Genomic DNA, 15,512 nt, shown 5'->3' with positions numbered 1-15,512 from the left:
ATTTGATTGTTCTGTTCTGCAACCAAAAGGATGGCAATTAGGTCGCAGAACTTTTCCAACGCCTTTCACGATATTGTTCTTGCTGAACAACATTATTGGCATGCATAGTGAAGAGTTTTCTCAATCATGGCTCGTTCAGACACAGGTTCTCCGCACAGCTTTAGCTGTGAGGTGATGCGAAGTACTGCAGAATTGTACTCGCTACTGATGCAAAGTCCTGAAACCTGAGTACTGACCATTCATGTTGGGCCTTGGAGCGATAATTCTTTGCAAATGCTCAAATCTATCCTTTAGGTTATCCCATAACTCTTTGGGATCTTCCACAAGGATGTATTCAGATTTGAGTTCTTCATGTATAAGTGTTTGAGATACACCAATGCTTTCGCTTGCTCCAAAGGGGTAGGGGCACCACCTTCGACAATGGTGTGGTCGAGGCTAAGTGACTTTAGGTAAGCTTTTGCATCCACCCTCCATTCTAGATACTTTGGCCTGAGGTTTCAAGGATCTCAAAGTCTCGGTTTGCAAGTCTAGCCATTTCTGAGTTCATGTGATGTTTTAAAAGTATTAGTAGAAAATTAATGCATAAATATATAATTCCGAAAGAAAATCACACTGGGATGTAAGCCATAGTGGTCCGAGAATCCTTAACCGTTCAAGAGGTTAAGGGTTCGAAACATGATAATAACATGAAAGGTGAACAATAAATATATATAAAAACGCTACATTTTTTTTTGTTTAACCAGAATTTGACTATTATGTCTAAAAATAAACCACGTGTGTTAATAACATATCAATAGAAAATTTACATAATTAAGCATTATAATTGCGTTTTACAATATGCAAAAACAGAATTACAATAATTCCTACTAAAACTGTTATAAGTATCATTCCCAGTAAAAATGACCTTCAACTGTCTGAAAGATTCTAGAAGATCTGGTGTGTCGTTTTGAGGACGGCGGTTTCCGGCATTGTACATGGTGGCCGAAAATAGTGGAGATAAAATTTGTGAAGTTTTATGAGAGAGAAAATTTTATGGGGTAGAAGTGAGTGAGGGAGGCGGACGAGAAAATGAGAAGGGTTAAAATCCCTTTTATAGTGGTGTAAAAACACTATTCACATTTAACAGGTAAGATATATACTGGTATGTAATACATAACGTGTTTACAAAACAGAAAATAGAGTATTACTATAAGAAATAATAATAATTAGTTTTCCAAAAATAAATAAATTAGCTAACGTATGTTTATGACTAATTCATGGTCTGAGATATTAGATACTAGTCATATCATTTATTGTCTAAAGTGGCTTTTTATACATGCTTATAAGTCCAAAAGAAAAATAACAAAAGGTATTAAAAAAAAAGAGAGGAACATAACTTTGGATTCCTAATGTACAACTATGAAATCCTACTTTGGATTCCTAACGTACAACTATAAAATCCTACTTTGGATTCCTAACGTACAACTATGAAATCCCCCCCTTTTCTTTTTCTTTTTTTTTTTTTTAAAAATATAATACTTAGACTAACCTTGAAAAGGGTGGACATGCATTCAATGGCAGTCAGAAGAAAACAAATGGGGACATGCATTTAATAGTAATCGGGAGAAAACAAATGCACCAGTCAAGTCAAGGGAAAGAAAAATTTTGAGAGATGCGTATAGTAATGCATTAGACTACAAAACTTTAAGTTAGTGTTGGAAATAGGTGAACACAATTTACAAGGACAAGTCATCAGATTATGACATTATGTGTCATCATATCCCCCCCCCCCCCTTTTTTGTTTTCAGTTAAAAAGAAATACAAGACATAAATAACAAACAAGAAAGAAAATAGTAGGTAGCTCCACCATTATAGTTATTTTCCGGCAAAAAAAAAAATTCATCATCTTTGTAGTATAAGCCGTCCATCCAGGTGGCGGAGTCCGTCCATTTAGGCGGCAAGTGCAACGTAATAGCCCGTCCATATAGCCCGTCCATATAGGCGGCTTTGCAAGGTCTCAACCCTCCATGAAGGTGGCGTGACTTGCTTGGCGGCGGCTGAGCCGATACCGCCAGTTAATTACTTTGCCGTCGCTTGTTGATGACGGAGGGACCCTCATCGTCCCTACTCCTTTTATTATTATTATTAGGAGTTTGCCGGATCTCAGTTGGTGGTTCCGGAGGAGGGTTATCATTGAGGTTGGGGACGGTGGTTTGTCGGCGTTCACCGACGTGGCTATTAACGTTAGTATTATGGCGTTGGGGTGTACTACCAACTCCTCGTGCCGGGTTTGTGGTGCAAGGTACACTATTACATTCTATGATAAAATATATACTAAAAAGAGATACATTGTTTAGAATAGTATTGATCCCATTACACCGGTGATCCTTTTTTTTTTTTTTGAAAAAAAAATTAGTAGCAATTGAGAAGAACTACCTTTTGATAGTAGAGCGAAATGGTGCTGATAACGTGTTGTATTATAGAGAGATTTTAAGCAAGATTGGAGAATAAACTCTTGTTGTTGTGTTATTCATTTTCTCCCGCGAAGTGCAGTATATATAGTACCGGGTAAATAATTCACCCGGTAATACATCATATCACTGCATAACTGCAATGTAGTGTCTAATCATGGGCGATGCCGTTTTATCCGTTCACTGTTTACATAGAATATTACAACAAAAATAACTATAATAGGCTCCAAGCCTCCAATACTGTAATTTGTGAGTGGTAAGTTGGTAAGAATGGTAACTAGTAAGAATTTTTGGCAGTGTCACCAATGAAACCAATCAAGATTTCAGACACATTTTTACACAAAACAAAAACCACCATTAACTTGTGAGCTCACCTCTGTAGATCTCATCAATGGCGTCCTCACCACCATCTCCCAACACCCACCAACATCCCCAACAACAATTCTCCATCAAATTCGGCACCCAAGAATCCCTCTCCCAAATCAAATCCCTCACCGACGTAAACACAATCACTCGTCTCCTCCATGAATGCATCGCTTACCAACGTTCCCTCGATCTCGACCTCGAATCTCTCCTTTCTCAACGCTCTTCTCTCGACAATAACCTTTTCTCTCTCCTCAAATCCGCCCAAATCCTCTCCTTCGTTCGATCAGACGCCGATCAAGTCCTCTCCTCCGTCCGATCCACTTCAATTCTCGCCGAAAATGTCTCCGCCAAAGTACGCCAACTTGACCTAGCTCAGTCTCGTGTTTCCACTACTCTTCTACGCCTCGACGCTATTTCTCAGAAATCTGCTTGCATTGATGCGGTGAAATCGGCGCTTGGATGCGACGATTACGAGTCTGCTGCTATTCATGTTAAGAAGTTTCTAGAGATTGATGGAGAGTTTCCGGATTCTTCTGGTGATGCTCAGAGAGAGGAGATGATTGCGTATAAGAAGCAGTTGGAAGGGATTGTTAAGAAGAAACTTCTTGCTGCTATTGATCACAGGGATCATGATTCTGTTGTTAAGTTTATTCGCCTTTATCCGCTTTTTGAAAATAATGATGAAGGATTGAAGGTAATTTTTAAGTTCCAGATTCTTTTTTAATCTACACACACTTTGTACTTTCGCAATTAAGTTTTTGTAGTTTTCACTTGTTGTTAATTGTTAATCACTTGTTGAGAGTTTGAGTGTGAAAGTCAAATTGTGTAGATTAGTTAAGAACAGAGGTATTAGTGACCAATGTGGTAATGTTTTGTTTGTATGTGATATTGGGCTGTTGTTACTTTTAGTAGAATGAGGGTGCTTAACTTAAAATCATATTTGCTATTGACATATTTCTGAAAATTAATTTTAGTAGAATGAGGATGCTTAAAATCATGGACTTTTTATTATTTTCAGTTGTTGATGATTAAAGATATTAATGGTAAAAGTTATGCATTGGTAAACTTGAAAGTCAAATTCTGTAGATTAAATAAGAATAGAGGTATCTGTGAGCAATATGGTAATGTTTAATGTGTATATGATATTTAGGCTTTTGTGTTTTTTAAGTGGAATGAGGGTGCTTAAATATATGCTATTGGTATATTCTAATATTAATTTTAGATGTTTGTGAGAATGTATGTGTATGAATTTGAATGATGTTTTTTCTGTATTTGATTGTTACAGATGTATGTGGGTTACTTGAAGAAGGTGATTTCGTTGAGGTCTAGAACACAGTTTGAACAATTGGTGGAGTTGATGGAGAATAGTTATTCGAGTAGTAGTAGTACCAGTAATAGCCAGGTTAATTTTGTTGCTTGCTTGACTAATTTGTTCACGGATATTGTGTTAGCAATTGAGGAGAATGATGAGGTTTTACGTAGTTTATGTGGGGAAGATGGGGTAGTCTACGCTATCTTGGGGCTCCAAGAAGAGTGTGATGCTAGAGGTTCTTTGATTATGAACAAGTTTATGGAGTACAGGAAATTGATGAATTTGACCGAAGAGATTAACTCTTATAGTAAGAATTTGCTCTCAGTTGGGAGTGTGGAGGGTCCTGATCCGAGGGAGGTGGAGTTGTATTTGGAGGAGATTTTGTCCCTTACCCGGTTAGGTGAGGATTACACCGTGTATATGTTGTCAAAGATTAAAGGGCTGAGTTCGATCAATCCGGAGCTTGTCCTAAAAGTTACCGAGGCTTTTGAAAAGGGAGGTTTCAGTAAGGGTCTTTTTGAGGTAACTAAGTTTTACGTTGTCTTGGAGGTATTCTTCATGGTGGAGAATGTGAAAAAGGCTATTATGATTGATGAGCATGTGTCTGATAGCTTGACGACGTCCATGGTGGATGACGTTTTCTATGTCTTGCAAAGCTGTTGCCGAAGGGCAATATCCACTTCCAAAAGCGAGTCTGTGGTTTCTGTTTTGTACAGTGCTGCCAACTTGTTGAGTAATGAGTATCTTGAAGCTTTGCAGCAGAAGATGAGGGAGCCAAATCTTGGTGCAAAGCTGTTTCTGGGAGGCGTTGGTGTTCAAAAGACTGGAACAGAAATTGCTACAGCTTTAAATAATGTGGATGTCAGTAGCGAATATATCCTCAAGCTCCGGCATGAGATTGAGGAGCAATGTGCAGAGGTAAAGCTTGGATCCTCTATTAGCTTATTCCCATTGAACATATACCACTTTTTTTTTTAAAATAAAATTATTAGGGCTCTTACTTGCATACATTTTTGTCTGAAGTCTGGACTGATGTATCATGTATAGATCACCCCCTCCCCCTCCCCCGCATTTTGGCAGTGCATAGTTGGTGCGATTGGAGTCAAATAGTAAGAAAAAGTTCTTATAGTATTTTGACTTGTTCTGAAATTTATTTGATCATCAATCGCATTTAATTCTTATGTAATTTTCTAATTAAATTATTAGTATTACAAAACACTTTTGTAAGTAATTTTTGATGAGAATTTTGTAATTGTCTATCGAAACTCTAGGTCTTTTTCTTTTATTAACTTAACTATGTTGAATATTGATTTTTTATTCTTTTAGATGTTTATATTTGCTGAACATTTGGTTGAGTTGTTTTTATCTATTGATTAACAAATATCACAAATTATCGATAATTGATTAAGTTTCGTCAGGATATTGGTGTTGTAGGTCCTTATAATTAAAGGAGAATTGAGTTCCTAATCGGACCTTATCCTTTAATGATTTTTGAGATTCTGGAATCTAAAAAATTAAAATTAAATGCATCAATCAGAATATTGGTGTTGTGGGATATCCATTGGCATTCATGCTCTGAAATTAAGTTGGATCTTGATCAGTTTTATTTTGTTTTATTAAAGACTTGCTTTCATAGTTCATCTTTACACTGATTTTTCTTTAGATGTATGTCTTTCTGTTGGGGATCGATGATGAGTTCCATATCTTAAGGAGCCTTTGTCCATTTTTATAGGTATTTCCAGCATCAAGTGATCGAGAGAAAGTAAAATTTTGTCTGCCCATGTTGGTGGAGACGAGCAACAGTTTCAAGCAGGCACTAAATGCTGGTATGGAGCAACTTGTAGCTACTGTCACTCCTCGTATACGCTCATTTTTGGACAGTGTGGGAACCATTAGCTATGAATTATCTGAGGCCGAATATGCAGATAACGAGGTTAATGATCCTTGGGTCCAGAGGCTTCTTCATGCCGTTGAAAGTAATGCAGCATGGCTTCAGCCTGTAATGACTGCCAACAACTATGATACCTTTGTCCATCTTATCATAGATTTCATCACCAAGAGGCTTGAAGTCATTATGATGCAGAAAAGGTTCAGTCAACTTGGAGGTTTACAGCTTGACAGAGATACTAGGGCTTTGGTAAGTCATTTCTCAAGCATGACTCAGAGAACTGTAAGAGATAAATTTGCTCGACTTACCCAGATGGCTACCATTCTAAATTTGGAAAAGGTCTCTGAGATTTTGGATTTCTGGGGTGAGAACTCGGGGCCAATGACCTGGAGGCTGACTCCTGCAGAGGTGAGGAGAGTGCTGGGTCTGAGAGTTGATTTTAAGCCTGAAGCTATAGCTGCTCTGAAATTGTAATCCTGTTGTAGGTTTCTTCATTTTTTTATTCTGTTTCATATTCTTGTTTTCCCCTTTTTAAAATTTTCTTTTCCTTATATTAGTTTCCGTTTTGCTATATATATAAATGAAGTCTTTTGCGGTGAAGAATGTTCAAACTCCTGAGCTGTATCATCTAAAGAATTTTTCCCTTGATCTAATGAACTTTTTTGCTTACCTATTTGAATTGTGCTTCTGACATCACCTATTCAAAGCAAAAACTCTTTCTTTTGACCATGGCTTGTACTGAAATTTTATTGTGTACCATAAGAGTGGTTAGTAATGTTTTCTCTTGACATAAAATTTGGCTTGCTCATTTAGATTTTCCGGTATACATTTTCTTCAGGTCTAACTTAACATCTTGAACGAACTTTATGATAGTAATTATTGTTTACATTCAATTTATGTTTTGTTTTGTTTTGTTTTGTTCTGTTACTTTTTGTATTGGCAATGACTGAAGGTAATGTATGACCTGATTTATTGTTTTAGATGACTGGAATCCTAACACCTTAGATTTTCTGCTTGGCATGATGCCTTGATCTTATTTTGGCTGCCTGTTCTTTATTGTGAATGGTTCTCGATCGCGTTGATCCTTGAAGTTTCTCAGTCTAGGAAGGTAGTTGATGGGGTTGGAAGGAGGTGCAAGTGTGAAACTGTTGGTGATATGGGAAACCTTTCTGGTGCTTGGCTCAATATATGTCTGCTGTTCTGGTAAGTGTTTATTTCTATGCTATTTGTTTGCAATATTTTTCAATTATTGGTTACACAGGTTGCAAGCATTGCTGATGGTTTGTGTTAGTGGATGTTTGGGGTTTCACAGGCTATGGTTTGTGGCCATATTTTCTCAAAATACATATTGTTGAGTTTGGAGTATTATTTACAATTTTGTTGTTTTTTAAGACCTCAGATTGCTTTGTTATGTTGCTGTGGTGACAGTCTTCAAAGATCCATGGACAGGTAGGAAGAGCTGGTTGAGGCCAATGACTATGAACTTGGTTATGATTGCAGCCTGGTTGCATATTTGAATCTCTGCTACAGTATGTTGAATAGTTTTGCTTTTCATGAATGTGCTTTGGATTGCGCGATGCTTAGCATTTCAGTTACGCTGATGTCTTAGTTTTTGTATGTGCTTCAACTGTCTTTGTTTTCTTGTACTTTCTTTTCTCTTTTTGTGTGTGTTCTGTCCCCTGCAGTCCATCCCTTGGTGATAGCTTACAGTGAGTGGCACAGTTTGCCACAACTCCTGATTTTCATTTGTAGGCTACACATTTCTCTTGTTCAGCACCACCTAGTAGGTTTAGGCCTGCTGGTTTTTGTTTCAACTGGTATGTCTTTCCCCTCCCCTTTATGCTCATTGCTAACAACTCGCCGGAAGTGATACATTTCCATGGTTAATCTTTTTTGTTTTTTATTGTGGTACCACTGTACCATTAACTTTTATAGTAGTTGTTAGTTCATGATTATAGCCTTATAGGGATTGAAGCCGATAAAGAGTCGTGAACAACTGCATGAAGCAGCTAGGTGATTTTTCTCAAGGCATGTCTATGTCAATCTCAAGGCCATATGATGAGGATAGCTTTGGAAGCGCGATTACTGGGCTCTTGCTTTCGTTTTCAGAAAGCATCTGTGAGATGCTTATGACTTACGAGTGTTTAATGAAAGTGCTGCTGAAGGTTTTAGGCTAGTTCTGGAAGGTGCTGAAGTCTAGTAAGATGGTAAATCATTTTGCGAAGAGCTCTAAAGGAAAGATAGGAGCCATTGCTCGAGTAGATGCACAGGAAGAGAGGCAGTAGATGATCCCGTTGGCAGTCTTGACTCTTCAGTTCTGGGAATGGGATGTGTCAGGTCAAGTGAGCCTACTGGCTACTAGTACTATAGCTAGTATCATCATTATCTTATTATATTATTATCTCCGACCTCTCAAATTGATCAGGAGCCCAAGATTGAAATCCATCAGCTTATCAGAACTTTTAGACTGAGACCCCAAAGGAGGAACTTATACCAACCAAAGCATAAGAGTGTGCAAAAGTCACAAGACGCACCAAAGAAGTTGTACGGGTAATATGAGATGGAAAACTCCAAGGAGACTGAGGGGTCGGAGGATTCGAAAAATTAAGGAGTGACCGACTGAGGCAGCTGAAATCTTACAATGCAAGGCCTTCAAGTATTTTGTTTTTGAAGCATTATTAGTCATAGTTAGCTCGATTCAGTTGTGATTTGGAAAAACAGTAATGTCAATGCTAATTTAGCTGGTAGATCAATCAACGTTCCGCATGTTGATGCCGCCATTAACTGTGTTCTGTGGTATTGTTAAGCAAACGTCTGATTTCATGGGCAATGCCGCAATGTGGATGATAACGCATTTGTGCAACCAATTCCTTGGATTTCCATACAAGGCTGATTTCAGTTAGGAAGACAGTGGATCATCTTAAAGTAAAAGTCTGTAAAAAATTTATGTTCGATGATCTGGATGTACATATAGGAACAGGCTTAATGAAAAGAGGATATCCCCCTTGACAATTTTTGACACTTCTACTAATATTCTTTGACAATAGAGTTCGCTCTCATCCTCTAACTTCTGGACATCGAACAATGCAATGAGTAATTTGATTAATGGATTTTTTTTGGTTGTACGATATGTTAACAATATGGTTACTTCTATGTTAAACTAGTGTTACATGCACGCAATGCGTGCAATAATTTGTGATGACAAATGAAGTAGAAAATAAAATTAATTCGGTAGAAAAATTGTCTTTACATTTTATTTTCTCAAAAAACTGATGTTCAATTTAAATGTCCTAAATTTCCCTTTTTTCATTCAAATGAAACAATTAGTTATCCTCTATTTTTTTTCCTTTTTTTTTCTTTTTCTATATTTTTGGTGTCCCCCATATGTTGCCTTATATAATAACTAGTCTTACATGCACGCAATGCGTGCGAACGCGTGATAACAAATAAAGTAGAAAAAATAAAATTAGTTGGATAGAAAAACTATCTTTACATTTTATTTTCTCAAAAAAATGATGTTGAGTTTAAATATCCTACTTTCCCTCCTTTTTTCGTTCAAATGAAACGGTTAGTAATCCTCTTTTTTTCTTTTCTTTTTTTCCTTTTTTTAATTTTTTGGTGTCCCCCATGTGTTGCCTTATATAATAGAGATTTTCTAAAAGCTATTTACAAAATCGATGTTCAACAGTTCAAGTTGTCTGAGTTTTGTTATTTCTGCAGATTTGATTCCAAATTTAATCTAAACTGTCAGATGTTATTGGTGTAGTAATGCAGATGAGGTATTTGGGACGTAAGACTTGAAAGCAGCCAAGCAGGGCAAATGTAAGGGTACCCAATTACCCATACTTTCAAATACCTCACTTGAAAAGATTTGCGCCTAAATATCCAGGATCTAAGATAAGATCCTCTCCAAGTGAGCCAACTTTTGTTTGGTTTCAAGTCCTTTTTTTAATTGCTCGTGATAAAGTGATGATGCTCGTATTAGGAAGGAGTTTGTGTGTGTGTGTGTGTGGTGGGGGGGGAGTCTCCCCATATACATATTTTTGTTTTGGCTATTTGGTTGATTAGGTAATTCCAAAGATATTAAAATTATCCTTTTTTAATGAGATACTACATCCGTTTCCGAAAGATCTTTCTTGTTACTATTACTACAGATACCAATGAGAATTAATTTGTATGGGGTGTGGGGTGGGTAAAGTATGAGAGAGAAAGGGTTAAGATAAATAAACAAATAAAAAGATGTTAAAGTAGGAGAGAGAAAGGGAGTAAAATTGAATTAATAATGTCATGATGGACCATATGATAGGGACATGAGAGGGTAAATAGGGGAAAAAAATTCTAAATAAGAAATAAAGTAAAAGAAGGAAGATCTTTTGGAAACGCACTTAAACGGAATGAGGGAACATCTTTAGGATACGGAGGGAGTAGTATATTTTATAAATTTTCTTACCAAAATATATCTCATAACATAAAACATTATGTCAAAGACTCCTTAATGGCATATATCGACTAAAAAGTCAATTTTTTGCCATAGAAACCCTATACTTCCTTTCTCCCGCTTTTCGGCCACAAAATTTGCTCAAACATAGTACCTCCTCTTCTTTCTCACATTTTGTTCTCATTTTCTTTTGTATGTTTCTCTCTTTTTAATTTGATTTTTCCATTTGGTAATTGAATAAAAGTATTTGAAAAACCTTCATTTGAAGTTTGTTAATACTTGATAATTTTTCATACTTAGTTAGTGTGCAAGCTATTCCTTAATTATAAATTTAAATTGAATTGTCAATTTAAGTCAAATTTTGCAATTAATTGCCAAAATTTGACTTTGTTGTTGGCCATAGCATCGAGGTACCTTTTCAAAAAGATATTATTTTATGAGATATTTTTGTTAAGAAATTTGTTAAAGGTAGAATCTTAAAAAACAACACAAACTTTTATATGAGGTTGGCCACACCTTGAATAAATGGTGTGGCCACCTAATATAAAAGCCCGATATAACCGACCCCAATGCAAGCAATCCGTTTTTTGAGCCCATTTCTCTTTGCGCGATGCCAGTTTAGCCCATTTCTCTCTCTCTCTCTTTCTTTCTCTCTCTCTTTTTCTTCTCTGCCAAGTTGAGCCCATTTCTCTCTCCAGTCCGTTTTTTCTTCTTTCTTTTTCTGGCAGTTCGTAACCTCCATCATCAAGGGTTTGGTTTTCATTTTCGTTCTTGAGTTTTATGTTGTTCGAATTGTTTGCGGAATTATGGCTAGAGTAAAGACTACATCTCGTCGTCGTCGGAGTGATGGTGGTCGCAGCGTTTATGGTCCGAGTGATGGTGGTCGTGGTTGAAAAGGTAATTTTGCGTTTTTCAATTTTTTTTTTCATTGTTTTTATTGCGGAATTATGGTTATTTTGTTTGATTATGATTGTTTTTTCTTTTTTTTTTTCTATTTTATAAGTTTTTGAGTTTCAATTTATAGTTGATTGTTGGTGGACTTGCAGGTTTAGTTGAATTTTAGTTGATTCTTTTGGTTTTGAGTTAAATTGATGATAGTTATTCTTTTTGTTTTGGCTAATTTATTTGTAACCTTTGTTTGATTTGTTAGTTACCCTAGGTTTGAAGTATATGTTGGAAGCAGAACCAACTCCTACAAATATAGAAGTAGGTGTTGTCATCTTGCTACTTCTATTACTAGCTATTCACTCCACAAACTATTTGCTTAACTTACTCTTTGTTTTTCTTGTTATTGCATGATTATAGGAGTTCTCCTCCGGGCTTTTGCATGGGACTGTTCCAATGTTCTTTAAGTCAAAGGGTATACCAGATAATGTGAGTTTTCTATATCTATTTTATTTTGAATGTTGTTATTTAGATGTTACTTTTGATATTTAAGCAACAAGGGTGGTAAATCTAGGTTGCAGGAGTTGTGAATAGGGATGGCAATCCAATCCGAATCTGACCCTAGTCCGCTCCGATCCAAAGGAAAAAATCCGAGTTGACTCCGACAAAAAAGTAATCCGACTCCGTTTAAAAAATCCGACTCCGAGTCGGCGGAGGGTCGGAGTCGGATCTTATAAAATAATCCGACATCCGAATCCGACTCCGACTTTGAGTCAATCAATCCTTTTTTCTTATTTATGTAATGGATTATTTATGTATATCTGACTTTGACTTTCAGCCAGTTGTATTATATAGGATTTTCCCACAGAAAATATGATTGAAAAATTGGAAGAAAAATAAGTCGGATCAGGTTCGGAGTCGGATGTTCGGATTTTAAGTCGGATGTCCGGATTTTATGTCGGGTCGGATCTCGGAGTCGGATGTTCGGATTTTAGGTCGGGTCGGATTCGGATTTTCAAAGTCGGATCTCGGAGTCGGAGTCGGACTCAGATTTAAAATCCGACTTTCTGTAGGGTCGGAGTCGGATTATGCATAATCCGGTCCAAGTCCGACCCGTTGCCATTCCTAGTTGTGAATTTGCATCTTTTCTGATCTAGAATTGATTTACCATGTTACTATGCAGGGAGGACAATATGGTGTACCATGCTAGATAAATATTTCCTATAGGAAGCCCTAAATAGTCTTAGGAAACAATAATAATAAGTCTATCAGCTGCTTATTAATAATCGTTGAGATTGAAATATTACAGGATAACACTACTGTCCAGATTGCCGTGGGGAAGACATTTAATTTGATGACCTGGTCCTCAGCAACTCCAAGAATGTTTTTCTTGAGGTTAGTATTTCGGCCCTCTACACTCCTACGATTTTACCCGCAAAGCTTTCTTTCTATAAAGCTTTTCTTCTTTGTTTCCCTTTCACTATGTGTTTTGCTTTGTACATTATATGGAATTTTTTAGCTAATTCATGCATTTTATAGCACAAAACAAGATGATTATAACAAGACCCCAAAACTATAAGGATTTTTTTCCTCTTGGATCTGTTTTTTGTTCATTGTTACTTCACCAACTTTGAACTGCTTTTGCTAAATTTTTATGAACTTCACTTTTGATTTTACTTTCTCAGGCTAATACCTCTCCCCTTCCTGGTCTTTTTACTTTTGGGAAATGAAAATTTTTCATGTCCATGAACGATTAAATAGTAGATGTATTATTGGAAAAGGTCAACAAGAACTCATTTCTCTTCTTCTTACTACCTTTATTTGTTGCTGTTGTAAAACATTAAGGTCTACACACCATGGTGCATGACTTGTGATGCTGTGAGCAAGCAAGCAAGTAGAAAAATTGGCGAAATATTTCAGAGGGTTAGAAAATCTAAGCTTTGCAAGGATAGATGCTTCTGCAAATGAGCATCCCAAACTTCAGGTTTAGTAAGCATGAATCTTGCACCTATGTGCTTACTACTTTATATGCCTACATAGTAAAGCGGAACGTAATTGATTGGTTTATGTATCTGTCTGTTAGAGCCATGAAATCAAAACATGGCCATTCCGTTATGTAAAGGCTGTCCCAAAACAAATTTTTAACTTGCCATTCGGTGAAATGCTGTTCCGTGAGACCTATTTTAACAGATTTATGCTGTAACGAGGCATCTATAACATATACTCCCTCCGTCTTTTTTTATTTGCTACATTTTGCCATTTAGGGGTGTTTCAATTTATTTGCTACATTTGCAAATATTTCCATATATAGTACATAGGTCCCACACTTTATTTACAAATTTGCCATCACTCCCTTCTTGATTTTGTAAATGTTTCCATATGTAATACATAGGTTCCACAATTTACCTATTTGCTTTTTTGTTAATTCCATTTATGTCAATGGTCCCCACTCCCTCCTTGGTCTTTGTGAAAAAGTGCTTGTAGCAAATAAAAAAAGACGGAGGGAGTAATTAATAATCTGACACGACTCTGTAGCTTTGTACATTATGGAGATCACGGAAATAAATTTGTTGGGTTAATTCTAAGTAATTGTTATTTGCAGGTCACAGACTACCTGACACTACTGTTTTATCTAGCAGCGGATAAATCAAATCCAGTAAACATACATTTCTCTGTCTTGTTATTTATAGGTCACTGACTACCCGAACTTGCCATTTATTGACTGAGTTTGCTCTTTCTTTATTCCAGAATCCAGATTGCATTGCCTGCAAAGTCCAGTTTGAAGTATTTGGGAGCGTTCATCAAGAAAAATGTTAAAGCTGAAGAACATGCATATAAAGATGAATTGTAGAATGCAGAATCCTTCTTTCGTTAAATAGTATACTAGTGTTTACATTGCCAAATATCTTAACTTCAGCAAAATCACTAGTATAAGAAGAGGTTTAGAAAACATTTGTGTAGATTCCAAGAAGATTAACTTTATGAAAACAATTTTATAATAGAAACCACAGTAATTTTAGACTGATTTTTTATGAGGGAAGAAGATGTTGGTTCCTGATCCAATGGAATGGTCCATCTTTCCTTACATTTGTAAGTGTGAACTACTCATAGGAATTGATGTGAGGCCCATATCAAGTAAACTTACCAAATTACCCGTGCATGTTTACTGATGTACTGTTCTCTAGCCTCACCAGATCAATAGAAATGAGTTCGACTCTTTCTTACATGCAAATGAATATCTTGTAAGCTCTAGAGATGTTATCAAACTATACTATTCGAACCAGAGCTGAATCGATCTTCATTAGCTTAGCCCAGTTCAGTTTGGGATTTTGGTGTGGATTACTTTTACTAAAAGTATAGGCTACTTTTGCTATAATTAGGGGTTACTTTTACTATAACTAGAAGTTATTTTTACTGAAAGTATAGGTTACTTTTTGTAACTGCAAGGGGGTTACTTTTGCTATAATTAGGGGTTACTTTTACTATAATTAGGAGTTATTTTTGTAATATTAAGGAGTTACCTCTACTAAAAGTATGTGCTACTTTTGTAATTATAAGGGGTTACTTTTATTGAAATTAGGGGTTACTTTTTAATTATAAGGGGTTACTTCTACGGTAAATAGAGGTTACTTTTTGTAATTATAAGGGGTTACTTTTGTAACTATAAAGGGTTACTTCTACAGTGAATAGGGGTTACTTTTTGGAATTATAAGAGGTACTGAAAGTATAGGTTAGTTTTTGCAACTATATGAGGTTACATTTACTATAATTAGGGGTTACTTTTACTATAAATAGGAGTTACTTTTATTGAAAGTGTAGGTTACTTTTTACTATAATTAGGGATTACTTTTATTGTTGTAATTATAAAGGGTTACTTTTACTGAAACTAGAGGTTACTTTTTACGAGAAACCCATTACTTCGTAATAAGTAGCTATTATTATTTGTACCCTTATTTTATCATACAAGTAACCCATTTATTCTACAAGTAACCCTCATATATTTTTCAAATGACCCATTATATTATAAAAGTAACCTCATTAGTTAATAAAAGTAACCTTAATTACATGTCTGAGTAACCTTATTTATTTGTTCGAGTAACCTCATATGTTCGCAAAAGTAACTCTAATTATTATATAATAGCTTAAAAGGTTTATAGAAAGTAATCATAATAA

At 36.0% G+C, this 15,512-nt stretch overlaps 1 protein-coding gene and 1 long non-coding RNA gene across 3 annotated transcripts; both read left to right on the top strand.

Moving 5' to 3' along the window:
• Positions 1 to 2,710: 2,710 nt before the first annotated feature.
• LOC104898655 (conserved oligomeric Golgi complex subunit 4) lies at positions 2,711 to 6,695 on the top strand. The gene is made up of 3 exons (XM_010685752.4): positions 2,711 to 3,510; positions 4,102 to 5,046; positions 5,861 to 6,695. Exons 1-3 carry the CDS (start codon positions 2,842 to 2,844, stop codon positions 6,488 to 6,490), a joined length of 2,244 nt encoding a protein of 747 aa, XP_010684054.1. The 5' UTR covers positions 2,711 to 2,841; the 3' UTR covers positions 6,491 to 6,695.
• Positions 6,696 to 9,264: 2,569 nt separating this feature from the next.
• Positions 9,265 to 14,512, top strand: LOC109135548 (uncharacterized). 2 transcript variants are annotated; one of them, XR_007268388.2, is made up of 7 exons: positions 9,265 to 11,351; positions 11,605 to 11,660; positions 11,760 to 11,828; positions 12,649 to 12,734; positions 13,185 to 13,323; positions 13,942 to 13,995; positions 14,095 to 14,512. It is a non-coding gene; the product is annotated as an uncharacterized LOC109135548 (long non-coding RNA). The 2 variants fall into 2 exon arrangements; XR_007268387.2 differs by having other exon boundaries at positions 9,267 to 11,660.
• The last annotated feature ends 1,000 nt before the right edge of the window (positions 14,513 to 15,512 follow it).

Source organism: Beta vulgaris, chromosome 7 (assembly GCF_026745355.1).
Source record: "Beta vulgaris subsp. vulgaris cultivar EL10 chromosome 7, EL10.2, whole genome shotgun sequence".
NCBI lineage: Eukaryota > Viridiplantae > Streptophyta > Magnoliopsida > Caryophyllales > Amaranthaceae > Beta > Beta vulgaris.
The sequence above is the reverse complement of the archived record's forward strand: the minus strand, read 5'-3'. Positions and strand labels throughout refer to the sequence as shown.

Excerpts from the sequence above, each read along its gene's own strand:
- LOC104898655 (XM_010685752.4), top strand. The coding sequence starts at position 2,842 with ATGGCGTCCTCACCACCATCTCCCAACACCCACCAACATCCCCAACAA. Across the intron at positions 3,511-4,101 it reads ATAATGATGAAGGATTGAAG|ATGTATGTGGGTTACTTGAA; the intron begins GTAATTTTTAAG and ends TGATTGTTACAG. Across the intron at positions 5,047-5,860 it reads TTGAGGAGCAATGTGCAGAG|GTATTTCCAGCATCAAGTGA; the intron begins GTAAAGCTTGGA and ends CCATTTTTATAG.